The 21,055-nt window shown below is 49.0% G+C and overlaps 1 protein-coding gene across 1 annotated transcript; it reads left to right on the forward strand.

Annotated features, from left to right (window-relative positions):
* Positions 1-1,359: 1,359 nt before the first annotated feature.
* LOC143361257 (uncharacterized) lies at positions 1,360-20,963 on the forward strand. Its single transcript, XM_076800511.1, has 10 exons — positions 1,360-1,471; positions 2,003-2,173; positions 14,071-14,184; positions 14,255-14,388; positions 15,239-15,389; positions 15,457-15,788; positions 15,910-16,140; positions 16,215-16,317; positions 16,589-19,215; positions 19,397-20,963. Exons 1-9 carry the CDS (start codon positions 1,360-1,362, stop codon positions 19,213-19,215), a joined length of 3,975 nt encoding a protein of 1,324 aa, XP_076656626.1. The 3' UTR covers positions 19,397-20,963.
* The last annotated feature ends 92 nt before the right edge of the window (positions 20,964-21,055 follow it).

The raw sequence follows: 21,055 nt of genomic DNA on the forward strand, positions 1-21,055 counted from the left end.
CCTCATTTGGTCGAAACGCGTTCTAAAACTAGCTTAGGCGAAACTACAGACCAATCGGAAGGAAATGCAGACAGGATCACGACGGCGACGAGGGTTCGCTAATTTCTCGAAGTTGTTCCGCTAGGCTAGGCCGTGTAGCCCGAGGCAAAAGTTTGAGAATCAGTGATGCGGCGTGGCATCGCAGAAATTGCAAGAAAAAGAGGTGAATTTTTATCTCCGTCCGTAGCTGTACCTTGAAACAACAGTGATCGTCGAGAAATCGAAATGGCGTCCACATCGACGACCGTCGCCAGTTTTGCAGGTCTTTCGCCCAGCCACGAAATCTTCCGCGTAATCAAACGTTCGTTGACACTCAGAATTCCAATGCAAAGATGACAAATCTTTCGATCTATCCGTGAACATTAGCATTTAGCGAAAACTGATAAATCAACTATGTTTATTATAGTCGTCGGGATCCGCTAAGAACGAGGAGGGCAACGGAATAGGGATTAGAACGAATGCTAAATTATAGAAGTTCCAGCTTATTAAAAAAATGTTCCGACACCTACGTTGAGGAAAGCCAAACACGTTTCGATAATCTGTCCTTTTAAACATATTCATTCGCTATTAATTCCGTGTGGAAGGTGAGCATAGAGTTATCATTCAAGATTGAGATAGCAACGGTAAATTAAACAATTTCTAACGTGTAAACAGAGAAATCGATCCGGTGTGGCCGCTGCTGTTAAGTGGGTTATGACTGATGGTAGGCAATTTTTTTTCCCCTCACCGAATCTCGGCGGTACAAATGATTTAGGGACAGCAGAAGTTTCCATGGGACTTCACGGTTGGACAAATTGTACCAAAGACACGAGTCAGGTGTCGCAGCGGCAGGAGAGTTCACGCGACTTGCCCGGCAGCGGTGCTCGATCACCATCGGAACTTTTAATGCTGATTAATTGCCGTCATTAATTCCAGCCAACCGAGTCGCTCGTGCCTCACTATTTTAACCCCGTTAATTACTACAGTTTCACGGATTCTCGCGCGGAGTCGGGTCTCTCCCGATAAATCATCGAGTTATTCGGCAATTAATTAAACCGCGATCCGTTTTCTGAAATTGAGCAGTCATCTCCGGCGAATTCGATTACGGGTTAATCCCGTGCGGATCGAATTATGAAATTGAACGAACGGAACGCGGCGCAGCGCGGCGGTTCGAGTGCTGGTCGGTGTAACGAAGAAGAGAGAGAGAGAACCAAAGGAGAAACATGGTCGATTTATACGTGGCCGAGGATGAACGGGGCCCTTTGTCGTGCCTCCCGTTGCCTTGCCGCGGAACACGTTGCTGTAATTTGCTGCACTTTGTTTCAGAATGCTGCGGGGAAGATGCGTCTTCTAGTTCTCGTCCTGGCGGGCTGCTTGAACGTTCTCGAAATAACTCGTTGTCAAGAGCTTTCGGTCATCAGGCACTCCGATGGAGATATTTTCACGCTGGAAGGTATGCCTCCGAACGATAAATCTCCGCGGCACGAGTCGCCGCGTCGTTTCTTCCCGTGCGCGTAAAATTCTCGAAACGATCCGGAATCCGTCGAAAAACAGCCTGGCGATCTCCTCGGAACGGAACCCGTAAATCGCGCGATCGTGATTCGACTTGCCGAGAGAACTCGCATGACGGCGAAAAGAAACGTAACGCGGTGATCTCGTGCGCGGAACAACGCCGAACAACACAAAAGGCGCCCGGGAAGAGAAAAAAAAATGGCAACGCGGCTGATTAACCGTGAAATTACGATGTAACGGTCTGACAGCTGTATTTCACCTGTTCGGGTAATACGACGCGTTTTTCCCGTGACGCCTGCGCCACGTGAATTTCCTCGTCTCGGAAATTTATGTATCTTCGAGTGTCTCTCCCGTTTCTGCACAGTTTCTGTACAGTTAGTCGCGTCGTCCGAAGACGCAGACGTTAAACGATCCGCGAGACAGATTCTTACGGGATAACGCGCATCGCTCTAAGAACATTGATCTTCCCCAGGTTCCTGCACGGAAGCTTGCACGGTACTCAGCAGCGGCACCGCCAGTCCCTACACAAGGAGCCCTTCGACCACTGGACTCGTTCCTCCTAACAACACCTGCACCTGTCAGTGCAACCACGGGCTTCCAACCTTCCGGGAGGACCTTCATATCTGCGTGAACGACATCCACGGTGAGTCGATCCATTATTCCATCGCTATGCTCCCGCTGCTCCTTTTCAAGGTCAACATTTTCTTCTTGACGGCACCATATAGTACTCAGGCGTACAATTTTGTGAGGGTGCAAGGTAATCACAAGTGCGATCTTTCATTGCTCGGTTGTTGAAGACAGACGCGCATCCCTCTTCTCAGCCTTCCAACCAGGATATCGGTCGATTAATAATTTGCACGGCGTTCGGCTGCTTGTTTTTCGTCGAATTATATATCAAATGAAGCTGGTAACGGTTCGCCGCGCGTGCACTATTCATCAGGTTTTAATGCGTCTCTGTTCGTCTGAAACGCGTTCCAACTATCGTTTGATAGGCGATAATCTTCGATATTTATTCCGTTCAGTGGCGCGCAACACGTTTTCTCTCGGTGTTCCGCGAAAACACCGTTCCCGAGACTGTGCGCCAATTTCACGAGTTTCTCATCGACGAGCTCCGCGAACGGCCATAGTGGTCCCCTGTCCCGAAATTCAGAATTTCGTACGCTCCTTCTGAAAATTGCTACTCTTGTTTTTCAGATTCTCGAATTCGAGTAGAGAAAATGCAAACAAAGTTTTAATCGAATAGCTTTTCGGGAAGGAGGAGCACTCTGTGCGACGCTGCATCTTCCGGTGTTCGGCTCGGCTGGCGGTTGCGCGCACGTACCGTTTTCGATCCAACCGTGTCATCAGAAATGATTGCTCCAACTGTTCGAGCAAATCGTCCCCGTGCCGCGCGCGTCTGTAAATCGACCTGACCGTGGCGAAACGATGAACGTCCCCGTGCTTCGCAATCCGTTTGTCTTGGTCCAGCACGTGGTGGATCGCGCGAAACGTTACAATGTGACCGTACGCGACCGGCGACCGGCGACCGGCAACCTGGCGCCAAACGGTGCTCCGGATGAATCGCTCGACGGCGTCCGACCGAAGAATCGATAAAACCTCATCGATAAAACCGGAGTTGATTAATAGAATCCGACGGACACGCTTATTACCGAATGCAAATTAATCGGCTCCCGGTAACGGCCTACATGCGGAACGGTTGTTGCGGGCCGTGTAGTTAAATCAACGTAATCGTCGAGTTCGACCGATCAGGCTAATTAGATCGATTTGCAATTTGAAGCGCTTCGCGTGGGGTCCTAGCGTCGCATTTAATGGGCAGCCGCCGCCGAGACGGATCCTGTTCGCTATCGAGAGAAAAGAGAGAGAACAAAAAAACCGGCAGCGATTCGATTCCGAGCGATTCGACCGCGAAACGATCGCGTAATGCGCTGTACTTAAAATCTCGTTACACCGGCACGAACGATCGATAATTTCGTCTTCTTGCGATACTTTGAACCTGTAATCCGGAGACCGGGACCGCGCATAAGATTTCCGTGAACGCGTCGCTGTCTATTAAACCCGCAACCCGGCTGGCAACCGTGTAACCTAAGTGCGCGGCGTTTGCAACAAAATACGTTGACGCGGTGAACAGTTAGATGCACGTGTAGCCGCCGCCGCTGAAGGACCTTCGACGATTGAGAAAGTTCCCGCGAAAAGTATCAACAAGGTTGCTGCGGCCGTCCCGCGGCGAACCACGGCTGTAAATTGCCGATTACCGCAGGACGATCGCGTGCAGATTTGCATCTCTTAACCGGCGAGCAACCAGACGCACCGCGAAAACGTGAATTATTATTCGCATCGCCATTAGGTGAAACGGTCGTGACCCCTCGAGCATAGTTTCAACCGGCCGCTCCTCGTCGATCTCTCGCTGTTCGAAAATGCCTATGGCCTCCGATAACACCTACCGAGAACGGCCGTGTCACGGCGTCGCGTGGGCGGCCGGAGATTTCGATGCGCGCACAAGACACGACGACCAGAGGAAAGACTATGCGCCGATGGCCTTTCGCTGGATGACGCGACGCAACGTTCCCCTTTGACTCGACTTTTCGACGACGCATGATGCGTTCTCTCGCTGCGCTGCAGTTCCTCGCGGTTCCACGATCTGCCCGGAAGCGGTTGCAACCTATGCTGCTTTGTGGTGTTATGCAAATTGGCTATTCAATTTGCTTGAAATTAATCTGCGAGCACCGGGCACGTACAAAGTGGAATAATCACGTTCGAGAGGTATGTTGAACCGAGGGTCGCGACACGTTAATTGTCCGGCAATTGGTGGTTGTAAACAAATTGAAATAATTCAAATATCCCGGCGGAAAAATGAATGTTTGAATTCGCCGGCGTACTGTAAAATTTCCATGGGCATCTGTAATCACGTTTAGGACGCGGGAAACGGTCGGGAGAAGGGTGACTATAATTACCTTCCGTAACGAAAGGGTTAAGATTGAAGAAACCAAGCAAGTAATATCAGGTGCCGAGGATCTTTGGCGGAGTAAAAATCAGGGAGCAAAGGTTCCCCGTGTCTCGGCGATAATCGTAAAGTTAACGCACGCGTTGCGAAAAGTCTTTCGAAGGCTGTAAAACCGGCGGAAAACGGCGAACCCTTTGATCGGTAGCTGTTCGTGGCGCATCTGTTGTTCTCGTAGCTGGTCCGACTGTATCACCGATACCGGTGGTTCTTCTAAAAAATTGCATCGATCCTGCATCGGCGCAGATTCCTGCACCCGCGTGGCTTTCGGCTCGACGATGACCCCCGTGACACGGGAATCATCCCGCGCCATTAGCGTTTACGCTAGGAGGCCTCGGCCGGTAGTTTCCTTATGTTCGGGCCACGTGACTGGTCCCTTCCGTTACGTTCGCTCGAATCTCTCAATTTCTCAGCACCCCGCGCGCGTATAACCGTAAAATCCACTCGGCTTTTACCGCCGATAAATACACGTTTACGCGTTTAATCGCGGCATTGTAAGCGCCGGCCAACGAGCATGCAATTTTCTGCAACGCGCGTCCAAGGACACCAGACTCCTGCGGGTTCGAGTTTCATCGAACAACCATGATGCGCTTCAATCTTGAATGAGCCGCGGTGAACTCCGGTCTACCGGTGATCGAAATACGAAGAGTCCGTCTCGACTGAGATTGAATGCTAATTGAGCAAACCGTGATGCGATTTGCCACTTTGCGTCGAACTACGAAGCGAGCGCGCGTAATGCGTCCGAAGCTCTATCTTTATAGAAAGGGAACGTATGGTAAACGCGCCATGGGAGTTATCGATTCCGAAAGCTTACTATTCACCGCGAGTCCCTCTGATACGTAGGTATGCACGTTGCACGGCAATCCGCGAGCAATAATGGCGAATACCTTCGTGATGTTTGGTTGCAATAAGATCCGAGCACGTCCCGCGGTGTATATTGAAGTTCGCATAGTAATATCACGGCGATCGAGCGTTGCTGCATCTGCCTCGATTAAGGATAGAATTACCACGCTGATAACACGTCTTCTGCTTCTCGCAAAAATCACGAGAATCGGGTACGTTGATTAACGCTAGAATTACCAAGCAGAGTCTTTCCAATTTGTCTTTCTCAGTTCCAGCGTCAACAATCGTAATCTGAAATCAACAAAGATAACAAAGGCTTCCTGCAAGTACGACTACCGTTAAAATAATTAATTAGCAAACGAATGATAGATTGTACGCTTTCCACTAAGCGCCGACGTTGAAAATGATCCCGACCGAAGACATTCTCGATTAATGATGATGGGTGACCGCAAACTTTCCATTAGTATTCATTCACTTGGCGAGTATCGCCGATACAAATTGCCTTTAGTTAATAATTCTTGCCTCGAGAACGAAAATTGAGGATGCAGTCGGCAAGTAAGTTGACGGCCGCTTAAATCTGTTGCTGTAACCTTGTACGAATATTTCAATGTCAATAGTTATTCCCAAGATTTGTAGTTTAGCTAAGTTTTTCGTCCGATAAGAATTCCAAGTGATTCGATGCACATCCGCTTCCGCAAATTTGATCGAACATCGCCGCGAGAGAATTAATCTCGTTGATAATCACGCGAGGTCGCTAAAGTTTTACGTCGTGACTCCGTAGCAGTTCATCCTTCGAGGCTCTCCGGTAATGATGTAATCACGCGACCCTGAGCACAGGTACCTTCCGTGTTGTACGCACAGATACATGAGAAACTCAATTTTCCAGCAATTCAGCAGCGTCCGATCGCAAGTTCTACGAACGAACATAAAAATCTGAATAAAAACGCGGACACTTGACCTTCGAGGTTAAGGTTGATGATTAGCGAACTACAGAATCACAGTCATCCGGATCAGTTGTGCTAAACAGAGGGCAAATATTCAGTCCGTGATCGGGATCATGTCAGCCCCAGTTTACGATCGTGCAGGCAGCTCCTCGGAGAGGTGGATTCGTTAATTGGCACTCGGAATAAACAAAGCTGTACTCCGCGTCCCTTTTTCATTCGGCTCCGCGCATGAACGTCTCCGGGGTTGCGTTTAAATGTTCAGAGCCAATGTTTATGCCGTCATAAAGACCGACGTACTGCCGGGTATACGATCGAAGCGATCGTTTTGCAAAAGAAAACAAAATCAGGTTGTTCGCATGATCGTTCGATTTCGGTCAATTCGCCAGCTGCACGCCGCGGGGACCGCTGGAGATCCGTGAAACCGTCTTCTCACTTTCGTCGAAGAGCCCGAGGACCCGGGGAACGATCGCCGACCGATTTCCCTCGATCGAGCGTCGATCAGCCGGCCGATACTCATTAACGTGGCCACCGTGCGACGCACGATTTACGATAATCGGCGCGGCGACGAGCAATTAACACCGGCAGCGCTGCTCACGGTGTCCCCATTCGCTCGTCGTAGGCTGCCATCGACGATCGAGAAACGGATAACGACCCGTTGATTAACGATCGGCAAGCTCGACCTCGAGGAACGAGTCGACGCCGATGAACCCTGACCTTCGTCGAACGGCGCCGAATCCACGAAACCAGCCGCGCGCTATTTCGCTCCTTGATAGATAGTGTCAACCGGCGGCATAGTGGTCGGCGAGTTATGGGACTCCGGGACGATAACCCACGCCGATACCTTACTTCCCGCCGGAACCGATTCGGGTCACGTTAGTCATCGAACGTTTCACCGTTAATTCCCAGCGAATCGTCAGGGAACACGAGAAATACGAGGCCTCAGGATCTCTCTTTCGACGATCGAAACTAACCTTTCGTCTTCGTGGCTTTCTACTTAATTATTGCACCCTCTCAAGCATTTCTTTGTCATCGCGTCAAATATAGAGAATCGAAGCGAGCATTTCCGTCGGATTTTGCTTTCTTTATTACCGCAAGGGTAAAAATGCAGTGCAAGCGAGGAAAGAGTATGCTGCTAACAGAGAGGATGCACCATCGGATGACTATTCATTTCAACGCTCTCCGAGCGATGTAAATTTTATTTCGCATGCAAGCGTCAAAAGTCATAAATCAATTTTTTCACTAATGAACAACAGGTACTCCAAAAACGAAAAGATTGTGAAACATTGGTGATTGCATCACCGAATAAAGCTACTAAATAGCGAAAAATCATCTTACCCTTGAAAAAGACGAAATCGCTTTAAATCGTCCAATGGACAGACACATTTGTCGCGCGTGAAAAGAAGATCGAATCGAGAGACCGGACGGGTCATTAGCGTTTATCGTCGTCTCTTCGGATTGTATAAAGGGGGGAGGAGACATCGCGAAAGCTATGGCCCGTTTGATAAATTCGGTACGAAAGCTTTCAGCTGGGAATGAGGCAGCGCGGCGTCGTCGCGTTGAAAAATGAGCACGGTGGACGCGAAAAGAGAGGACGGGGAGGAATCCCGATGCAATGAAGACCCGCTTGCCGAGTGGACAGGAGACACACAGCCAGAATGAGATATCGTTCCTTGCGGTACTTTTGATCAACGCGCGACGCGGATTCCCTCGGCCTCCGGTCTTCGGCGTAGCTGTATCCTCGCGAATCGTTCGTTTATCGGTCGCCGAAGGGACACGACCGGCCTTGGCAACGGCGAAACACAACGTCTGACACGACCCCCTAACCCCGAGGACCCGAGGGACCACTGCCACTGATCTTCCGGCTTGGGCTCAGCTGTTCTCCAGCGACCGCAAGCTGCGAATCGAACGTCACTCAACATCTACCGTCGGAAACAAATTGGACACCCTCTAAAAACTTCTTTAAAATCGAACCAAACGAGTTGGGAAGGATCAGTCTACTAGTATAAAAAGAGTGAGTGGAAAATTGCGAGGAAAATATTAACCCTTTGCACTCGAGTGGTGACTCTGTAGCACCACTAGAAATTGTTGTGGCATTATTTCAAAGAAATTACGAGAAATATTACAAAATATTTGTTACATTACAAAATTTGTATTCAATAGATCACTAAACATTTCAATATTATATGTAGAAATCGGATCAGTTTCGTATGAATTAAATGAAAATATTGTAAGACGGAAGAAAAATTTTGTTTTAGATTGAAAACAGCGCCGAGTGCAAAGGGTTAAAAATCACGATTTTTAACTTAGCTTGACTTGCCTCGGTAAAGCAGAAATTTTTCACTTTTCTATGTAGTCCTGTAGATTTTGACGAGGAGATGTCGAAAATCCGAGTTTCACTCCAAGGAGAGCACTGTTTCGAAAGTTACACGTGTAAAGATGCGCGATTTTCAGCGTTCTTGACCGGTAAGGGCTCCGCCATGTTGTTATCCGGTGACCGTCGATTTTGCACTGGAGGATCCATCTGTTTCGTCAGCGATTATGTATTGGTTCCACTGTTGTCGTGGGGCGGTTGTCGACCTTTTCACCGAGATCCAATTGGGTGAGCCGAAATTAAGGGGGGAACTTCGATACCTGGAAATCCGATTGCAGTTCAGGTACAAAGTATTGTGTTGATTCGTGTTAGGTTTTTATATAGCGGTTCCGCTCGTTAACCGCGACGATTCAATTTCGATTCGACAGTAAATTTATGTCTTCCGCAAACGCGAAATAAAATGAAGATATATTAGTCATTAATCACCCCCCGGTTTTTTCTATCAAGCTTCGAACCTTTATAGAGGCTATAAGTACAGAAAGATCCGCAGCCGAGTAATAAATTATACTGCAACGATCTAATGTGGCTAAATGTGCCATCCGGTTACGCAGTCGTGCGAGTGAAAAGCCGCGACGCGTCTTAAGACATCTCGAGCCGATTGACGGGTTTTAGTGAAAATCAATTTCGACATTGAACGATTGACAGCGGAGATATTGCTTCGCGAGTCGCCGGATGTGTTCGTAGAAAACATTACGCAAACAATCCGCCATTGTTCGCGCAGTTCAATCCAAGGTCCTCGCATCGAGCATTGAATATATTTCTTTTTCCGAATTTTGAAATCGAGAACTTGGAAGGAGCCTAATCCCGAGCCTGTTCTCTGCCCGCCGGTGACTAATGTGCGAACACGCCTTACTTATCTAAAATTCACGGTCGCGCACGGTTCAAATATTTATCACCGATGTGCCAGACCCGCGAATTCCAGTATTTCTCGAAACTGGTAAAACTGGTACCCGTTCGTTCGCTCGACGGGTGAAACTGTAAGAAATTGATGATCGGAAAGTCGCGAGATTTATGAAGTCGCCAGATCCGAGCGATGACACCGTTCCAGGCTCACCCTTCGCATCCTGTGCCGGAGTCATTCGTGACCCGTCCCGGTGGAGATAAGCTCGAGCGACAATTTTATTCCGATATAAGACGACGCTTTTCAATTCGAGATAAGAAGGCCTAGAACTCGCAAGAGGGTTAAGAAAAAAGACCTTGACCACGCCGAAGATCTGAGCAACGTCTGCCACAACGTCCGCGATGACGAGGATTATGGGAAACTCTAGGGAATCGATAGCACATCTTGTAATACTTCAAGCCACTTAACTTCATTCTCATATTTATTAATATAGGCTGTTTAACACGTTAACGTCAGGATCCGCGGCAGGTGGCGTGCCATTAACGCTTCAGTCACATATTTCGAACGTCTAGCCGCTTGATACGACCTTGCGTGGAATCAGCAGGGGCTCCGAGCGATGAACGACCCTCGCGTGGCTGTAAACAGGATTATATCTGTCAACTTGATTCGTCGTTTGTTAGCACGATCCGAACGGGCTTGCTAGCCGGATGAAACCTAACAATTGGTCGCAAAAAGAATGTCAACGACGGTGCATGAGAAGTAGGTGCCGGGTAAGCAGAATCACAGCTGTTGCCCCATGTTTATTACCTCGTAATAAACAATGCCCCCACGCGCAGCTCGGTGCTTACCTTCGTATTCGTTCATCATTATTCACTAGCGTTTCTCGATGCGAGGATTTTCTGGTGGGAATATTTAATTTTCCGTTGCACAAGTGAATATCGTCGGAATTATATCATATTCGGTATAATTTTCTTCTCCTACTCTCTTCCGTTCCACTTTTGTACCTTTCTTTCGCATAAGTCGGAGAAACGAGCGCAGAAACGGCATTTTGATCGTTCCGCGATGCGCCGAAATGATTGGACAGCTCGAATTTCGATTCGCATGGTATTATCGGTCGTTCGGAGGTTTCGTCCGACGATTTGCAGTTCCAGAGAATCGAAATACATCGCGAGGCCAACCGGCGGCTCGATCGTGACATTAAACTGTATACGGGAGTCGGCGAGATCGCGAATCGCCTCGAAGGAGATACCGGTTCCTTAAACAGAGGCCGCGATAGGATAATACCTTCCCGTTTATCAAGATTTAAGCGCTTGATGAGGTTACCGCGCGCTGTTCGAATGCCTGAAAATGGTCGGAACGAGTTATTCCGGAAAATGCCGTTCCGCGGTGAATTTTTAAGGGCCCCTTAAAAACGTCGCCGTCATTCCTCGCCGGCCCGGTGGCTGCCGAAGGGACAAACCGGTTATCAAAGTACACCGGGGACTCGATCTCGATCGTCGCCGATCGATATAATCGAATATTTTCACGAGTTCGCGCGCGCCCCTGTCAACCCGCGTCAATGAAGCGCGTCGAATCGAGCGGACGCAATCTTCATCTTCTCGAATTCGTGCCGGTTGACGTTAACAAAAATTTATATCCATCCGCCGCCGCCAACTCCCGCAAACCGATTTTTATTATTGCTTAATCGAACGATAAATTTTGGTAAACGTACCAGAGAAAAGATTTACCGCCGACGCTGGAACGCACGGCGTAGAAAGCGTCCTCTTAACGAGCGTAAATCATACCTAATTGCGTTACGCCGAAGATTAACATTATCTAACGTATTCACACGACCGGCAAACACGCGCATTAAACTGTAAACGGAAGATTCACATTCGAGTTTGTTTGCACCGCGATACCTTGGGAACGCTAATCCTCGTCGATTCAGCTTCGCGACGTTAATGCGCGATACTTTAGCTTACTGCGAGAAGGGTATTATAAAAATTGTTAGTATACGATATAAGTCTCATTTTATGACTAGTTGCGTGATCAGTGGGCAACCAACACGTTTGCGACGAAGCCAATGCAAAGAACGTGTTTTTCAGGGAAAACGGAGAACTGTTTTTGAAAGTGATTGGACATTATTTTGTTGATCAGGTGTACCAAGGAGAAGAGTATCGAGAGTATATGTCGGATTCAACGTTCGATGGCGAACAACATTTCCGAACGCGTGGAACGCGATAGTAAATTCGTCGATTAGTCTGCTCCTGCTGTCCATTGACCTGATTGTAGTTTAATGGTGGGATGCCATTGTTGCCCACGGAGAAAGCTCCCGGGAGCCTAGCGGATCCAGCGGGTTTCCTGCCGCGAGACACGCGCGTTCCTACCAGACGGCACGTGGACACGAACAGAGAAAATGTCATCGAGTCGATTTGCATGTTCGTCGATCCAAGGTCAGGATCTTGGCCGTCCAGATTCATAGGGTACCCGCTGTTAATTGCTCGAAAGCACTTTGTTGTACGTCCGCGGCGAACGCTTCCTCCTCGGGCAGCCATTTGAATACAATGAGCCTTTGAATACCCGTGCACGGAGGATCGTTAGAATTTAGTTGGATCGGCTCGTCTTCAATCTCCATCTACTTTCGCGTCGAAGAAATAACCTCGGCTTGAATTTCATAAGGGTGACTTCGACTTGCAAGAGGACGAACTTAGTTTGCGAAGCGGTGAATATGCAAAGTCCGTGTGAACTTTAGTCGGACCGAATTCGAATTACAGAACGTTCTTATGTACTTTCAGAAAAGAGTATCTTTTCGAAATAGATTTCTTCCAACATCCACAAGCGTATATTCCTGCGAGTTCTATGTCGGAGGATTAACGAGGAGTCTGCCGATTAGTATTCCAGGGACCAGCCCCTTTCGCGACCCACGCTGTCGCTGCACCTGAACTGCATCCCGACGGTTGCACTGTTCGCGTGACCTCTGCACGGTGCTGTGCCACTTAATAACAACGATTCGATATTCGACCCGAGGATCGAAAGGCACACGGTGCAGCGCGCGGGGCATTAATCGAACACATTAATTCCATTATGGTTTTCAGAGTCGCGTCTCTTTCCTCTTTCCGGGCCGGTGCACAGCGTGGCACTGGCCAACAATTTGCATAAACAACGGCTCCGATGACCCAGACCCGCAACGAGAAACATCGTTACTCCTCGATGACTGCGGGAAAGGAACTCGCAGTTCGAAAGATCGATGATTCATGCGACCGGGACGTTCGGGATGAACTCCGCGTCCTTCGAGCTCTTCGTTTTATTTGCACAAGAGAAGTGCCAGGTGTTCCGTGGAATCTTTCGCGAGAAGGACGCGTCTATTTTGGGAGTACATGAATTTTTATTTCTCCTGAAAATTTGTGCGAAATAAAAATTCAGAAACGCGATCGAATAATGTAGGAACTCGGGGCTGGACATTTTCAGGCGAGACTCGTGCGCCGCGACTACGGCAGAAACGGTATCTCACAGCTTTTCGGCTATTTTTATTATTAAAATTAGCACCGGTGGCACACGTCCGGCTTTGTCCAGTTATTTTCGACGAGAAACAACGCCCGGTCGTACTGCTCTCTACGTAAGACCGGTTTTATTAGCTCTCGAAATTATTCGCGGTATAGTTCGCGGACCGGTCAAACGAATTCGGCCGTTTCGGCTTAAATGGCGCTTACTATTAACATTTTAACGATCGGCTTTCCTCCTGCCGCGTCCACCGCTCGCCGGCCGTTAATTGCGAATTAAACGGCGTGTCCCGTGGCACGGTCCTCGAGGAATTCCTCGACCGGGAACATAACACAGGCCGCGGCAGATCTTCTAATTGAGAGGCGGAAAAGGGAAACGACCCTCCTTCGACGTCTACATTCGGAGAAATGACGGTTCAATTCGCAAACCATTCTTTATTACAGTAATTATAATATTCCAATCTTCTTGTCTCGGTTATTGCTCGCGCACGTATTATTTGACCAATTTAATATAATTCATTGAGCAATTTTCTGTGGTGGTACCGATCGTGCCAATTGTTCGCAGTATCGTCGGCTCCGATCCTCTTTCGATCCCGCTTTGATGAAGTGCCCTGCGCGAATCTTCTTGGCCCATGCCAACGGTTCCGAGGCAAAAGGAGCATTCTCGAAGAAGGCGTTTCGGGCCGTGTCGACGGTACCAGTTTCGCGACCGACTTCCCATCGTCTGGCGACGAGAGCTGTATAATTGCACTTTGTCGAGATCAGTTCGAGCGATAGTTGCCCGGAAATTACAAGCTGTCCCCCCGGGGCCAACCAAATTGTCAGTTGAAGAAGACGCGAAATTGCAACGCCTGAATTGTTGCTTCCCCGAAAGACGCGTCGCGTTTCGAGAATTCGCTGACGAGAATTCTCGACCTTCGGGTCGCTCAGATGTTTTATACAGAACAGAAATAAGTTTTCATAAAAATACCTCTTGCAAAATTGGGGAAAACCCAATCCTTTCCCGAGCTTTCTTAAAACAAAAAAAGAAGAAAGAAACTGATGAAATCCTCTCTTTTGTCCAGAGTGCAAAGTCGCAGGTTTCGTGAGCAACACGGGCCAGGTGGAGAGGGTGCCGTACGTTTTCCTGCCGCAACGTGGTCAAATCGTTTATCCGCACGCGGAGATTCGCTTCGAGGGTGAGTTTCCTAGCTTCTGCGTGCGACGACGCGACACCTTTCCCATGCTTTGATCCTTGGAAACCCACAGGTGTGACAACCCCGGTCTGTGGAATCACTGGCGCCCAGCAATTAGGCCGAGCAGGATGGTCGGAGCTGAGGAACCTCTCGGACGCCGAGCCACCCTTCAGGGTGTATCGTGACGAAGGCAGGACGTTCCTGAAGGTTGGTAATACTCGACGGTGTTAAATAAATAAGTTATTAGGCTGTCGGGACCGACGAGAACATAATTTACTGGGGGACAGGTTTCGTGAGAGAATCGAAGGGGAAGCCGATCGTTACGAGCGTGGCACACGCGTGTGAACCTCTTTTCCTTGGTACTCGAGGTGTCGAATCCACTTGCATCGAAGACCGGTCCTGCTACGCTCAAAAGCCAACGTAACGAGAATTGCAATTGGCGAAAACCGCAGACGCTGCGGCCCGGCATTTCTTCAGGATCCCTTTACGAATACCTCTTCCTCTCTTCGGAAACAAAAAATAGAAGTTGTTCGATAATCAGGGCAATCTGAGAAAGCTGGCTACGATCGCACCGTTATGGCGCGATCGCTCTTAACATCGGCAGTCGTAATCGACAGGCTGGGAAGGCTCGATTCGTTTAACGACGACATCCCGGAACAGTTACCTCGACGACAATATTAATCACTGCATAAAAAATCAACGGGACAGTGAAATTACGGGACGTGGCAGAAAAAGTCGTAATCTCGAAACGATCCCCTTCGACGAGGAAACCGTCGGAAACTCCTGACAATTGTAAAAAACGCTGATATAAAGCTAATAAGGCAGTTTCGAGAGGCGTCGTTCGAGAAAACGGCGGGGACGCACGGGACCGTTAACGCGACGTAAAATCCGCCGTCGCAGTTTTACCGGTACCGGAATCGTTTTGCGTGAAACGCGCGATCGCAGCGGGAGACGCAAGGATCGCGGACGGAATCGTTTACGATCGAGCCGATCTCGATTCTCGTTATTCCCGTCCTGGTGAAGAACAATTGCAACAGCGACGACATTTTCGTTTCAGTGGATCGGCGAGGCTGGTCTGAAAGAAGCGGCCGAAGGTCGCGTGGTCACGGCGAAGCTGGTGTGCAGGGACGACTCCGCGAAATCGAAGTACACCGGCGTGTTCACACCTTGCGTGGCCTTCAGGGTTGCTGGCTCACCCTCCAAGAGCAGTATGTCGTCGCTGTTCTGTCGCTGTTCGAACAAATTCCGGTCCCTTTCACCGTTGTTGTCTTTCAGACATTCGAGAAGTGATGTTCTCCTCGTCGTCGCAGCTGTCTCAAGGGCTGTCCACCACGGAGTACACGGCCATCGGTCTGTCCTCTGTGATCCTGGCCCTGATCTACGTGGCCAGCGTTTCCCTCTACTTGCACAGTAAGAAAACCAAGAGGAAGATCGTCGAGGAGCCGGAAATCAGCATCACACCCGGCCGGGAGCCCAGCGGATTGGTCAAAAGCAATCCGTTGCTAGCTGCTTCCAGACACTTCGAGAGCGATACCAACAGCGGGCTAACGGAGAGCGATCTGGGCGATGATCTTCCGGTCAGCGACGGCGAACAAGGATTTGAAAGTGTACGCCGGATGCCTTTGTCTTATTTTTCATTTACTTGGACCTGATCACAGTAAACACCCACGCTATAATGGAACTGTTTTCCTCCAGAACTCTAGAAAATATCATTCGGTACGATTGCAGGTGACATCCGCCATCGTTCATCCCCACTGCGTGTACCTGGAACAATCGGAAATCTGTTATGTATCTGGATCCGGGTCCGGATCGATCCTAGGCGAAAGATTACCGGAAGAGGATGTTCGAGTAGTCGAAACCGCAGACAACACCCACCAGCAGGACATCCCTGTGTTACCTGGAGCCCAAAGAAGAAAATTGTACTTCAACCCTGCTTACTTCGACAAACAAATGTTGCTGGTAAGCTGGCTATCCAAAACATTCTGTACACAGAAAATGTTTAAAATCGGTTTAACGATCGAGTACTCCTACAGGCTCCTCCTCCAGCAGCGATCGAGTTCCTGCTGAAGATCCGAGAGGTGATTTCTATCGCGAAACACAAGATGGCTGCGAAAAGATTTGTCCCCACCCTTGTCGGTGAGTGGAACTTCTTCACGCGTCCTCTGGCTTCTTCTTTACAAGTCAAATTCTACATTATCCTTTTCACTCCGAATGACTCGCAAATATTCTGTGCTTGCAACCGGCTCGTACCGAGCGAACCAGGTTATCCTGTCTGAACGATTGTTATTAGCTTGTTACCTAAACATTATGAATTCTAAGTGGTTAATCGGAAGCCAGATCTGTTACGGGTTATAGTCAGGATCCTTGCTCCGATGACTCGCGCTTACGACTCCGTAATGGCATGCAGGTATACCGGAAGAGGAATCCGGTTCGGATCGGTGCGACTCGGCGGGCAGGAACCGGCAACGAATGTCCTCGAGCCCGTTCCAGGGATCTCTGGCCAAGTCGCGAAGATCCCAGCGATGCACCGGGTGTCCAGGATGCACCGAATCGTTCGCGAACACGCCGCCTATCCTGTCCGAGGCGGGTCAACCGAGTCCGGGCGAGAGCAAGGTTCGAGCGTGGCTGGAGGACGTGAACGCGCCGCAGCGTCGCTGGCAAGAAGCTGAAGACAACCGGAGGGCCTTCCACGAGAACACTGCCACCTTCGCCAACAGTTTAGCGTACCTGAAGGAGCTGGCGAAGCGCGACGACTTCGACGTGAACGCGACTTCGACGAACTTCATCGAGAACCATCCGTCCTCGTGGGAGAGGAGTCGACCGATGTCGAAGGGCTTCCAGAACGGGACGAGGAGCGAGATTCTCGAAACCGACGACCGGCACAGTCTTTCGTTGCGCTCGGCCAAATCGATGTTCGAGGAGACTCGTTGTTGCAATCAACGAGCTCGGGACGTCGCGAGCAGGTCGAACGGCGACGAGGCTGTGAACGCGAAAGTCAGAAAAGCGATCGAGAACTCGTTCATCGAACAGATGCAGGAGAACGCGGTCGTCGAGGAGGCCGTTTCCGAGAAGAGACCAAGCCAAGAGGAGGACAACGTAGTCCGGGCCGAAGTGAAACCGACGAAGACGACCACCGAGGAGAGCTCGTCGCGCGGCTGTGCGAAGAAATCGAAGGGAGCTTCAACCGCGGCGAAGAAAGAACTGCCGGACATGATCAACGAGCTGCCGAATGGTACGAACACGGCGAAACGTATCATGGACGCCGTGATTCGTGAGATGGTCGACGCGAAAGTGCTGGAGCACCACTCGAGATCGGCGGCCGCGATGGACTACGAGGTGGACAGTCTAGAACGGTCCAAGTGTAGCAGGAAATCGTCAACGTCGCCGGAGTCCACCGATCAGTCGAGTCCCGCTTTGTCGACCGCGCTGCCGATGGACGAGGAGCTGACGATGCAGAACGCGGTGATCGACACGAAAACCGGCGAGATGATGACCATGACGATGAGCATGCCCCCGCTGAACAAGGACGTGCTCGAGAGGAATTACTACAACAGTCTGCCGGAGCTGATCTCCTCGCAAAGGTACGAGAGCTATTCGTTGGTGAGCGAGGTGTACGTGAACGACGGCTACGACAGCCCTGCCTGCAGCGACGAGTCAGGGCCAGAGATTCGGTACGAGCCGGAGAACCCGGGTCACCTGACCATCAAAGTGCAGGACTCGCCGGAGAATTACGCGAAGCAGGACGAGTCGGAGTACGAGCCCGACACGCTCGACCGGAAACCGATGAAGTTGAAGATCAACGACGACGTCAACTACGAGAGGGAAGTTCCGAGCGAGATTTACGTGGACTCGCTCGAAAGGCCGGCGCAGATACTGCTGAAGAGCAAAGGCAGCTTTCGGGACCAGGAGTCGACGCGGAACGAGAACTGTTTGAACCGTGGTTACGGCAGCCTCCGCGAGATCTACGAGGCCAGATTGAAGTCGAATCTCGTGGAGTCGAACGCGAACGATCACGACAAGTACTTGACGCCGGATACCAGGCAAGCGAAAAGACAACGTCAACCGAGCAACCATCCTGACGTGGTGCCGTTGCCGCCTACGGAGGAGATTTACCAACATCCGAAACCATTGCGGTGCGTCAAGGACGCGAGCAACACACTGAACCCGTCTCTGTCAAAAAACGGCTGGGACAGGAGTCCTGCCGAAGCGGGTGACCCTACGGCCAGCAACGGTGCTCCTGTCCTCAGCAACGATTCCATCGTAGGGGCTGTCGATTGTCGCAAACTTGTACGGTCCGAAGAATCGGCCGGTAAAACCGACTTGTCCACGGAAACGTCGAAGAAGAGGAAGAAGAAGGTGAGGAAGCTCGATCAGGAAACGACGCAGACCAGCTGCGTCGGGGATAACGGAAACTCTAGTCGTCGATCGCCGGTGTGTTGGAGCAACGTTCGCTGCTCGGTCGACAAGAGGCTTCCGGATCGTTGTTATCTTCACAGGTCCAGCTTGAGGAACAGAGCGTTCGAGGAATCCCGCGAGGAGATGCAGAAGAGGCACGAAGGGGTGGCGTGTTGCTCGCGGAAGTACTCGAACGATCTCTGCAAGAGTCGTGACTCGGCGAACTTGGCGAGTCGCGTGCACGCTGACGATCGCAGGCAACGGATAAGGGTGGAGGACAGCGGATACCTGAGCAGCACCGATAGCAACAGTTCGCAAAAGCAACTGCTCGGACACGAAGCGAGCAGCGTCTCGGAAACGGACGAAACCGAGTCCGTCTGCGACGGAGCCAGCGAGAGCGGTGCCGAGAGCGTGGGAACGGACAGCGTGTTCTTCGGGAACTTTCGCAGACTGTCAGAGTTCACCGGGTTCGCGAAGAGCCTGGACTCGGGTATGGAAATCGGGCCGAGGATTTTTCAACCGTTCGCCGCGAGAAGCGAGAACCTGGGCTTCGAGAGGACCATTTTGAGCACCAGCGACAGCGAGACCGAGAGCTTCGTTACCGTTCTGCCACCCCGCGATACGAGCGAACCAATTTAGGTATTGATTCGTCTATGACACCTGTCAATATCTACCTTGACTTTGTTCACTTTGTTGACTGATTAACTGGCTTGATTCGCACCAGTTTTTCACCGAACCGCTCATTTTGTCATGGTCTCGTGACCTTTAGATATCGATTCTCCGTTCTACCCAGGCTACATTTTCCGCTTTCTTCCTCTAGGAAACACTGGGCGAATATTCAGGCTACATGTTCGTGTAGCGAATAAAAATCAAAACTAAATTGCCATCTTTAAATGAATCTTTAAAGGACTCCCCGCGAAACCCCGTGCACTGGTCATGTAATTGTTACATCGACACGCTGAGTGCCACAGTGTTGGTCATGTACGAGTGACACTATATTCTTTAACCAGGTTGTATAAATTAATATTTACTGCGTTGCGTTATGTGCAAAATATGTAAGACACAGAAGGATTCCGAGGAGTAAGGAGTAGTGCACTGGGGTTAACATTTAGTTACTATTCATCTTTTCCGGTGAAACCTTCACGGCCAGTAATGTTAATGTTAAAGAATTTTATCTAATTTTAGTTTGATTTAGTAGGTTTCAAACGCTCTTGCGTGTAAAAGTTCGACGAACGGGTAAATGTCCATTTGTAGTCTGCTCGGTTGTGAATCTCGCGACCGCGACTATTTGGGACACTTAAACGATGTTAAGCAATCGAAGCTGGTACGTAATTAGTATAATGATCTAGGTATATTGTCAGGAACCCTATATACTTCGCATTTATCGTAGATCGTTTCTAATTGTTATGGCAAACAGTTATATATTTACGCAAGCTTTATAAGTTACGGACGTTAGACGTTATATATTTATAACCGACGTCACTTGAATTGCCATTGTAGAATCTAATTTAACTATACTTGGCCGGAAGTGCAATATTACTTTGTAAAGAGGAGCGCTGAAGCTAATTATCATCAGCGATACTTCTGTCGTCATCGAAAGAGTAGTTAAAAACGCTGAAATTATGATTAATTGCTAGTCGGTACGGTAATTCCTCTAATGAGCGGTTGCTCGTCACTGCTCCAAGGAAACAATACGTAATAATATTACTAATATATTGTGTATAAAGAAACGATAAATGTACAACAAACCGTGACAACTGCAAAAACATAAATTATATTTGTTACTGGTGATATACCATCACTATGCTCCTTTATCGATATATTTAATATTGATTCATAAAATAATATATAATCAAATATATTCCACGGTCGTTACATTAATTTATTGCATTTACTAATGTTGTATATTGTATATATATATATATATACATATTATGGAAAAATACGAGAAAACGGTTGCCGGTTGTTACTTAGAATGTAATAGTTTTCCTATTTTTTTAACGAAATCGTTTTTTATCCTTATATCGGAAGCGCACGCTTTAATGTACCTGCCAAATGTATGAATAAGATATATTTTAATATATTGAATTTTGGTAACGCCTTATTAGAATATAATGACGGTACATTTCATACGCTGTATTGATAATGAAAGGATGTATTGTAATAGATTTTATGTAATATTTATGTTATAATTGTATAAATGGCAAATCGATCACCATGGTTTCATGCGACCGAAAAAAAAATCGGTTCTGCGAGTATGCGTGCGTGTTATAAATAATATACGTTGCGAATGAATTTAGATCAATTAAACGTTGAAACAGTGTACACAATTCCTTAAAAACCGTTGCGTGAGAAAAGAAAAGAAAAGAAAAAATGAATTGTGTATTATTGTTTCTTCATAATGTGGGGTACTTTTTAATTTGGGATTGAGAATGATCATTTCTCTCCCGCAGGATTGGGAACAGCGTTCGGTGTTGGT

The sequence above is a fragment of the Halictus rubicundus genome, chromosome 15 (genome assembly GCF_050948215.1).
Source record: "Halictus rubicundus isolate RS-2024b chromosome 15, iyHalRubi1_principal, whole genome shotgun sequence".
Lineage (NCBI taxonomy): Eukaryota > Metazoa > Arthropoda > Insecta > Hymenoptera > Halictidae > Halictus > Halictus rubicundus.